At 43.0% G+C, this 9,185-nt stretch overlaps 1 protein-coding gene across 6 annotated transcripts; it reads right to left on the bottom strand.

The window, feature by feature from the left end:
• Positions 1–921: 921 nt before the first annotated feature.
• LOC146522372 (uncharacterized) lies at positions 922–8,360 on the bottom strand. 6 transcript variants are annotated; one of them, XM_085140973.1, is made up of 8 exons: positions 8,227–8,359; positions 3,771–3,918; positions 3,170–3,740; positions 2,800–2,988; positions 2,574–2,669; positions 2,221–2,374; positions 1,890–2,072; positions 922–1,758 (listed from the first exon to the last, which is right to left on the bottom strand). In XM_085140973.1, the coding sequence occupies exons 2-8, from the start codon at positions 3,914–3,916 to the stop codon at positions 1,715–1,717; spliced, it is 1,383 nt and encodes a 460-aa protein (XP_084997099.1). In that variant the 5' UTR covers positions 3,917–3,918; positions 8,227–8,359; the 3' UTR covers positions 922–1,714. The 6 variants fall into 6 exon arrangements, with proteins under 6 accessions (XP_084997099.1, XP_084997108.1, XP_084997116.1 ...); XM_085140982.1 differs by having other exon boundaries at positions 3,170–3,698; XM_085140990.1 differs by having other exon boundaries at positions 3,170–3,656.
• Positions 8,361–9,185: the final 825 nt, after the last annotated feature.

Below are 9,185 nucleotides of genomic sequence, written 5' to 3'. Positions count from 1 at the left end.
GCTCCTGGTGATGTCACATATTTTTTTCTGTGTGTACTTTTATTAGTGCTTTACAAATGTTTTGTGGTTTCAGTGAACACCAGTCAAAAGCACCCAGTTCCACCCAGTTTTAATAAATGGAATTATTTATTTAGTAAATGTTTGACATGGGTCTTAAATTTAAAAAATCACATAGGATTCAAGGTGGAAATGAACGCTCTTTAGGTCACGTTGAAGAAGAATGACTCCACTGCTGTAATAATCATCTGGATGAGGATCTTCCCAAGCTGAAAGTAATCAAAATATGGAGATGTTGGATCAGTTGACATGTCATACATGTTTGTATGCACTTGTTTGCTGTTGGACTACACAGCTGCCCTTTGTCACAGATTTTGTTCACTATATTTATGGACAGAATTTTTAGTTGCATTCAAGGTGGTGGTCTCAGGATCTCGTTTCTGCACTTTTCAGATGATGTTTTTCTCCTGACTTCATCCGACCGTGATCTCTAACTCGCACTGGGGGTTTTCCCAGGTAAGTGTTGGGATAAGAATTAACATCCTCAAGTTCAATGTCATGGTTTTCACCTGCTCCAGGTTGGGAGCAAGTTTCTAGAATATGTTGAGGATCTCAGGCTCCTGACACTGATGTGGCTGCTGTGCTGCTCTGTTTGGGTAGAGAGAGATCTGAGCTTGATAGTGAAGGTGTCACTTCATATTGATCAGCATTCGTATCCTTATGGTCACAAGCTCTGGGCAGTGACTTATCTGGCTGACTCTTTAATATATGGCAAGACACAACTGCACCACATGAAAAGTGCATGTAGTGAAAATATTGTAGTTTTAAGTCATTTCATTTGAAAACACCCATAACCAAAATTGACTAAACGTTAAAAGTTCCAATTCAAATCTAGCAACATCCATCAGAAAACACAGAAAATAATTTTTTGATAAATATTTAATTATAAACATTTAATACAAAATCATTACACAAGCATCTTCAGTAGTACCACATATAGCATTATTTGTGAACACCTGCTAAAAAGCAAGCAACACATGTGAACATCAGCCACTGAAGGCGTCATTGTAAAGGTACTGCTGAACAAACACCATTCATATAAACAACATATAACAGAAATGTACTATCAGAACATTATTGTTTTTAAATGCACCTCTGCCATTTGCTGGCATCATTGTCATCATCAGCAAATGAATTTTGCTTTTGGTGTTCTAAGGGTAGACAAAAGCAAACAATGGTTTACCAGCAGTTTCTGTTTACACAGTTTAGCAGTTTAATAATCAAAGTAACCATAAACTTACCGAATGTTTTTGCTTAGCAATAAAAATGTGGGCTTTAAAGGGTACCAGACCCTTTACCCAAAATTTGCATAAATTGCACACACTGGTAAAAGCCGTGATTCTGGTTCACTTAATTCAAACTATGTGTTCGGTTACTCTTAATAATTCAGTTGTGCCCCATCTTACCACACCGTTTTAAAGAGTTCTACAAATGATTCCAACAAAATCACTAACTGCATGTAAAAGCAATATAAAAAAAGCTTCTCGAAAGTGATTGCCCTCCGCCAGTCCTTCTGATTTGTAATGTGACCTTTTCCCACAAAATTAATCATAGCAGTCTGGGACATACTGTTGATAGTAAACCTGTGATTTTAAAAATAGTAGCATGGTTGGATAGGGAAGTTTTAATCTGTTATGTAGGGCAGGTTTCAGTTTCCTTATAGCCAGCTCAGAGTCAGGATGCCCACAGTGATCAGCAAAGCTAGAGGCGAGGAAGGAAGAACAGAAGAACAAGTATTAAGTACTCTACGTGTTTCATGTTTGAAGCACATATTATTTTCTCAGGTAAGTATTAAACCAAAAGAAAGAAGAAAACTTATCTGGTACTTTTACCTTGCATCATTGATTGCTGGATTGTAATTGCATTAGCCGCAGAGGTGGTGGGGGGTTTGGTGGTGGTGGTGGTGGAGTTGGTGGAGTTGGAACTAACCAAATTGGTGACGGTGGCAGTAACATTTCTCAGGTCTACCACATTAGTTCTTATTTGGAAAACAGGGCTACCCAGATCCCCTGAAGCTGAAAGAACAAGCAGAGAAAAAAGATCAGTGATGTGTTTAAAGTGCATAACAACATATTGATATATTGTCAGTGATGGTCTGTGTAACCATCATTAAAAGAGGTCTGTTAAAGGTGCAATTGATGTGATGTTGATGTGTTAGCTTACTGGCATTGTAAGTTCCAGTGGAGACTGACATTGAGAAACTTGTACTGTCTGTGGCTGCTTTAGTTTGGGCGCTAGTAGAGTCTGGTACTGTGGCATCAAATTGACACTGGATGTTCTTTCCAGTGATTTTGCCCTTCACATTGTTGACTTTAAGCTGCGGAAGAAAACAGATCACAAAGAGAAGAGCTTAGTTTTTATTAGGATAATAATTTCTTCATTATTAAACTTCAATGTAAGTGAAGGCAACACAAGGGCATAAGCAGTGATAGGCAGAATGAGCATTTGTCACACACTCCAACCCTAAAAAAAAGTATTACTAAAGTGTTTTTCAAAAGTCTGCTAGTAGAACTCACCGTTGTGGGATTCAGCTTGCCATTGTTGAGAAGAGCACTTATGTATCTGACTACATTGTTGTTATTTGCACAGATGTAGGTTGTGTCATTGACTCCCTGTGGTGAAGAACCAGAAATTGTAAATGTTACCTCTCTATAAAGATGACGACTAACAAAATACTAGACTGTCTCATTGTTAAACTTTACTGTATTTTCATCTGTGCTAAAAGGATTACATTTGACATACCGGTGTGGTGTTCCGTGACAGGGTGAGAGCAGCGTAGCCGTCTGATTGTCCTGCCAGTGAAAACTTAAAATTTTGACCTCCCAGCGCTTGGCTACCAAGGAAGAAACATGTCCCACTGGAGGGGTCGCAGCCAGAGGGCTGAGAAACGCACAGCTGTGTCTTGCTACAATTATCTCTAGTAAAAGAGGTCTGCAAGGATAAATAAGATCCGTGTTAGAGAGTGGTTTAGTTGTATACATTAATAGGTACTGATCAATGCAACTGCAACTTGTTTTTGTCAGTCTTCTGCTATAGTAATTAACAAATAATTTAATTTATTTTTAAAATATATTTTTTAAAATATATTTTTAATTTTTTCTACATTACTCACATTAAGAGTTGTCACATTGCTGTCAGGCACTAGTGGGGCTGGTGTTGGAGCTGCAGTCGTGTTGGAAGTGGTGTTGTTACTGGATGGTGTTGGGGTGCTGGTGTTGGAAGTGGTGTTGTTGCTGGATGGTGTTGTGGAGCTGGTGTTGGAAGTGGTGTTGTTGCTGGATGGTGTTGTGGAGCTGGTGTTGGAAGTGTTGTTGTTGCTGGATGGTGTTGTGGAGCTGGTGTTGGAAGTGGTGTTGTTGATGGATAGTATTGGGGTGCTGGTGTTGGAAGTGGTGTTGTTGCTGGATGGTATTGGGGTGCTGCTGTTGGAAGTGGTGTTGTTGCTGGATGGTGTTGTGGAGCTGGTGTTGGAAGTGGTGTTGTTGCTGGATGGTGTTGTGGAGCTGGCGTTGGAAGTGGTGTTGTTGCTGGATGGTGTTGTGGAGCTGGTGTTGGAAGTGGTGTTGTTGCTGGATGGTATTGTGGAGCTGGTGTTGGAAGTGGTGATGTTGCTGGATGGTATTGGGGTGCTGGTGTTGGAAGTGGTGTTGTTGCTGGATGGTATTGGGGTGCTGGTGTTGGAGGTGGTGTTGTTGCTGGATGGTGTTGTGGAGCCGGTGTTTGTGCTGGTAGCATTTGTGCTGGTTGCTGGAGCTACACTCATTGTGTTGTTGGGTGCTGTAGCGTTTTGAGCATAAGTGCCCATGAAACACCCAGTCAGCATCACAAACAGGAGAGTGAGGACTAGTCTGCTGTCCATGCCTAAAACAGAGGGAATAACAGAGATTGAGTAACTATTAACTGTAAGTGAAGTGAAGTTTATTACAGCACTGTATTTAATAACATTTACTGTCACTACAGCTACTCTCTCTCTCTCTCTCTCTCTCTCTCTCTCTCTCTCACTCTGTGGTTTTTTCATCATATCATTTGTCCACCAGAGTGCACTGACTCACATTTTACAATATCTTTAGCACTGAGGCCAGTGCAAGCATCAGTGTACACATCAAAGCTAAACAAGCAGAAGGTGAGTTGTGAGTTGGTTTGGAATTAAAAATCAACCTCATCATCTGTGTATACCATTCAAACATAACATAGGGAATACTGGCTTATATAACAACGGTGAGGACTTTTACAAAATAATCAGTAGCACTTACAGTACAGGCTCTAGAATTAAGTGCAGCAAGAAAACACATAATTTGTTTTTACAGATGATATAAGTATGGAGTTAAATAACAAAAAAGTGAAACTTTAAATCACAAAATAAAACACTAATAAATCCCACCACCAAATATCACACGAAAAGTTGCTCAAATAAATAAGAAAAACAATCAAACCAAACTGGCAACTGACAGAAGAGTGCCATAAATGCAATGAAACATTAAGATTAATAAAACGTAATAAAGTAATGAAAGTAATAAATTTGTTTATGTTTTTAAATGATTAATATATTGTAATTGGAAAGTAAGCCTAACAGTCTTTCAGTTTACAACAAAGGTACTCCAGACTCTAAAAAAGTTATTTAGGTTATACTCATATATATATATATATATATATATATATATATATATATATATATATATATAAATATCCGGGATCCGGATATATATATCCGGGCAACGTCCGGATCCTTACTGATCCGGATGTCGCCCGGATCAACAAGGTCCGGATCAGGTGTTGAGGAACCAGGGCACCCAGACGAGAAGTGGGCTACTGGAACAAGAAGGCATCGGTGGGCAAGAGACTAAAACAGGGCGTTGTTGGAATGCTACTACACAAGTAACCCCGGCGGAAGGGGCTACATGAATAGGATGAGGGACCTATGGATTCTTCGATACCCAACATCCACAATGACGGTGAAACAACTAGTAGCTCAGTGTTCCAACATTCGAAAGAAGGGACTGCTCTCACAGCTAGAGATTGACGAGGTACAACATAAATGCTACGGCAAGGAGGAGTCAGGACGCCAAGTCAGGGCGGAGATATCATCACCCCCACCCGAGATTGGGTACATAGCCCCAAGTGCGATAGGAGAAGGATCGTTGAGTGCGAGAGGAACTGACCTGAAACATAGGATCATGGCCAAGCTTGAAACCTGGATCCCCCGTAGCCGGTTACCAAGATTATGTGAAGTACCCGCAGAAGGTCTGCTAGATGATGTTAATGCAGCACTACGGACAATACCTACAACCACGACTAACAAGCTGATCTACAATACGGCAGCAGTGATCAGTGAGCTACAGTGATAGTGGCTACAAGTTGAACAGCCACAAGGGGCAGTACCCTCCATGGAGAAGGAGGCTAGAGGGCAAGATTAAAGTAGCACGGGGGCAAGATTAAAGTAGCACGGAGGGAGGTTAGCCAGAAAGGTGCGACAAAGAAGGTGCATAAGAAATACAGCAAGCTGTCCATACCTGAGGCCTTGGAAACTGCCAAGCAAAGACTCACAGCCTTGGCCAGCCGCTTGAGGAGGTACACCAGAGAGATAGAAGGCAGGAGAATAAACCAGCTGTTCTCCACAGAACCAGCAAAGGTGTACTCTCAGTGGCAAAGGAACAATAAGAGAACAGCACCACCAAGGCTGGAGACGGAGCAATACTGGAAGAGCATATGGGAGAAGGACGCAACCCATAACGGCAATGCTCAGTGGCTAGTGGATCTGAGGGCAGACCATAGCGACCTCCCTGAACAGGGTCCAGTAACCATCACAGTGGCAGATATCCAAGAAAGGGTCTCCAGTATGAAGAGTTGGACAGCACCAGGGCCCAACATGGTTCACGCCTACTGGCTAAAGAAGCTGGCTGCACTCCACGAGCGTCTGGCAGCACAAATGAACCACCTGCTAGTTAACCAGGGACACCCGGAATGGCTAACCGAAGGTCGGACGGTCCTGATCCCCAAGGACCCCAAGAAGGGACCAGTCCCCTCCAACTACCGACCAATAACCTGCCTCAGTACTACATGGAAGCTCCTGTCAGGCATCATATTGGCTAAGATGAACAGGCACATGGGTCAATACATGAGCGGGACACAGAAAAGAATTGGCAAGAATACCAGAGGCGCAAAACACCAGCTACTGGTAGACGGAACAGTCAGCCGAGACTGCAAGACCAGACTGACCAACCTGTGCACTGCCTGGATTGATTACAAGAAGGCCTATGACTCAATGCCCCACAACTGGATACTGGAATGCCTAAAATTGTACAAGATCAACGGGACCCTAAGAGCCTTCATCAGTGGCGTACAACACTAGAGGCCAACTCCAAGCCCATAGCACAAGTCACCATCAAGTGCGGGATCTACCAAGGAGATGCTCTGTCCCTAGTGCTGTTCTGCATAGGCCTGAACCCCCTCAGTGAGATCATTAACAAGACTGGCTACGGATACCGACTACGGAACGGAGCAGTTGTCACCTCCTGTACATGGATGACATCAAGCTGTATGCCAAGAGTGAACGAGACATTGATTCACTGATCCACACTACCAGGCTATACAGCAATGACATTGGAATGTCGTCCGGACTGGAGAAGTGTAGTCGGATGGTAACAAAGAGAGGGAAGGTAGTCAGAACTGAGGGGATTGAACTACCAGAAGGCAACATTGCAGACATAGAGGACAGTTACAAGTACCTGGGGATCCCGCAGACGAATGGGAACCATGAAGAGGCCGCTAGAAAAGCTGCAACCACCAAGTACCTGCAGAGGGTCAGGCAAGTCCTGAGGAGTCTGCTGAACGGTAAGAACAACATCCGGGCCATCAACACCTACGCCCTGCCCGTGATCAGGTATCCTGCTGGGGTAATAGGCTGGCCAAAGGAGGAGATAGAAGCCACTGACATAAAGACAAGAAAGCTCCTTACCATGCATGGAGGGTTTCACCCCAAGTCCAGCACCCTGAGGCTGTACGCTAAGCGGAAGGAAGGGGGCCGGTGACTGGTGAGTGTCAGCACCACAGTCCAGGATGAGACAACAAACATCCAAGAATACATTGGGAAGATGGCCCCAACTGACCGAGTGCTCAGTGAATACCTCAGGCAGCAGAAACCCAAGAAAGAAGAGGGAGACGAGGAACCATCATGGAAGGACAGGCCCCTGCACGGTATGTACCACCGGCAGATAGAGGAGGTGGCTGATATCCAGAAATCCTACCAGTGGCTGCCAGTGGCTGGACAAAGCTGGACTGAAAGACAGTACAGAGGCACTAATCATGGCAGCACAAGAACAAGCGCTGAGCACAAGATCCATAAAGGCTGGGGTCTATCACACCAGGCAAGACCCGAGGTGCAGGCTGTGTAAAGATGCCCCAGAGACAATTCAGCACATAACAGCAGGGTGCAAGATGCTAGCAGGCAAGGCATAGATGGAACGCCATAACCAAGTGGCCAGCATAGTGTACAGGAACATCTGTGCCGAGTATAACCTGGAAGTCCCAAGGTCAAAATGGGAAATTCCCCCAAGGGTGATGGAGAATGACTGAACTAAGATCCTGTGGGACTTCCAGATACAGACGGACAAAATGGTGGTGGCTAACCAACCAGACATAGTGGTGGTAGACAAACAGACAAACATCAGGAAGAAGGAACACGAGAAGCTGGAGAAATACCAAGGGCTCAGAGAAGAGCTCGAGAGGATGTGGAGGGTGAAGGTAACAGAGATCCCCGTGGTAATCGGAGAACTAGGTGCGGTGACTCCCAAGCTAGGCGAGTGGCTCCAGCAGATCCCGGGAACAACATCGGAGATCTCTGTCCAGAAGAGTGCAGTCCTGGGAACAGCTAAGATACTGCGCAGGACCCTCAAGTTCCCAGGCCTCTGGTAGAGGACCTGAGCTTGAAGGATAAACCGCCTGCAGGGGCGTGCTGGGATTTATGTATATATATATATATATATATATATATATATATATATACACACATATATACTATTGCAATCCTAATTTATTTATTGTTACAATAATAAATTACTACTCTTCACAAAACACTATTAGATAGTGAATGTCAAACTTAAACAGATATTGAACAAAAAAAAATGAATTTAAAAACTGATATGATGTTGCATATGTATTGTTTTGACCTACCTGTAAGTTTTCTTATTTCCAGTGCAAATAATGAAAGAAATTGAATTAAAGATATATCGTTCCTCAGATTTTGCCTACGTAGTTTTAGTCTCAGGTAGGGCTGTATCCAGTGGCTTCCAGGTGAACAAGTGACACCTGTTCACTTTCTGTCACCGTTAAATAAGCAGAGGGGAGGGGAGAAAATTGCAAGCACTACAAGAGCATTACATGTGAAACTCTGCCATCACTCTTGTCATCAGGGTGGGGCGAGGAATAAGGGTGTGTTGCGTTGAAACAAACCTGAATTTTGTCTTTCCACCTCTTTGTTTTAGAGAGTTTTGTTTCTAAATGCACCACTTCCTTGACAATGCATGCAACCTACATGGATATTGCGGTAAAAACAGGGGATCTACTTCAATCTGTATATTTCCATCGAACAGCAATGAGACTAATTACCAAATATTTTTATTAACTCTGAAAATGTACAAGAAAGAAAGAATGATTGAACAGGTCACAGAGGCATTCTGGTTTATACATACTTGGACTGAACTGGTTGGGCTTTTTTTTCAAATATCAAAATATTTTTACTGACTGTTTAAACCAATTCTGAAACTTTTAAAGTGAAAGAAAATTGATCTGCCTCAAAGGCACAAGGCACCTCTCAACAAATGGCCACAAGGCAGAAAGCTCGGTTTGTTCCTCTTGGCCATTTGTGTAAACGTAATATGTTCCATTGTCTAAAGTGGGTTTTAAGTGTCCTCCTGAGAAGAAGGCCACTTAAAAGATTTGACTTAAGATCAAGGTCCAGGTCTGGGAGGAGATCCATCAGGACACCATCGCCTATATGATGTGTGTGCTTTCAAAGTGTTCCTTTCATTTTTTTTTCAGCAGGGTAGTTGCTTCTTGTGGATATGATCTTTATGTTATTCTGTTTATTGTGTAGTGTATTGACTGTAAAAGAATTTTTGGATGTCTACTAA

This window comes from Neolamprologus multifasciatus, chromosome 3 (assembly GCF_963576455.1).
Source record: "Neolamprologus multifasciatus chromosome 3, fNeoMul1.2, whole genome shotgun sequence".
NCBI lineage: Eukaryota > Metazoa > Chordata > Actinopteri > Cichliformes > Cichlidae > Neolamprologus > Neolamprologus multifasciatus.
This window is presented reverse-complemented; position numbering and strand designations above follow the sequence as displayed.

What these genes read in the sequence shown, in the direction of transcription:
- LOC146522372 (XM_085140965.1), bottom strand. Translation starts at nt 3,916, where the DNA reads ATGGACAGCAGACTAGTCCTCACTCTCCTGTTTGTGATGCTGACTGGG. An exon ending in GCAAGCTGAATCCCACAACG is followed by an intron (nt 2,375 to 2,573) that starts GTGAGTTCTACT and finishes TTTCTTCCGCAG; the next exon opens with CTTAAAGTCAACAATGTGAA. An exon ending in CCAGCAATCAATGATGCAAG is followed by an intron (nt 1,759 to 1,889) that starts GTAAAAGTACCA and finishes CCTCGCCTCTAG; the next exon opens with CTTTGCTGATCACTGTGGGC.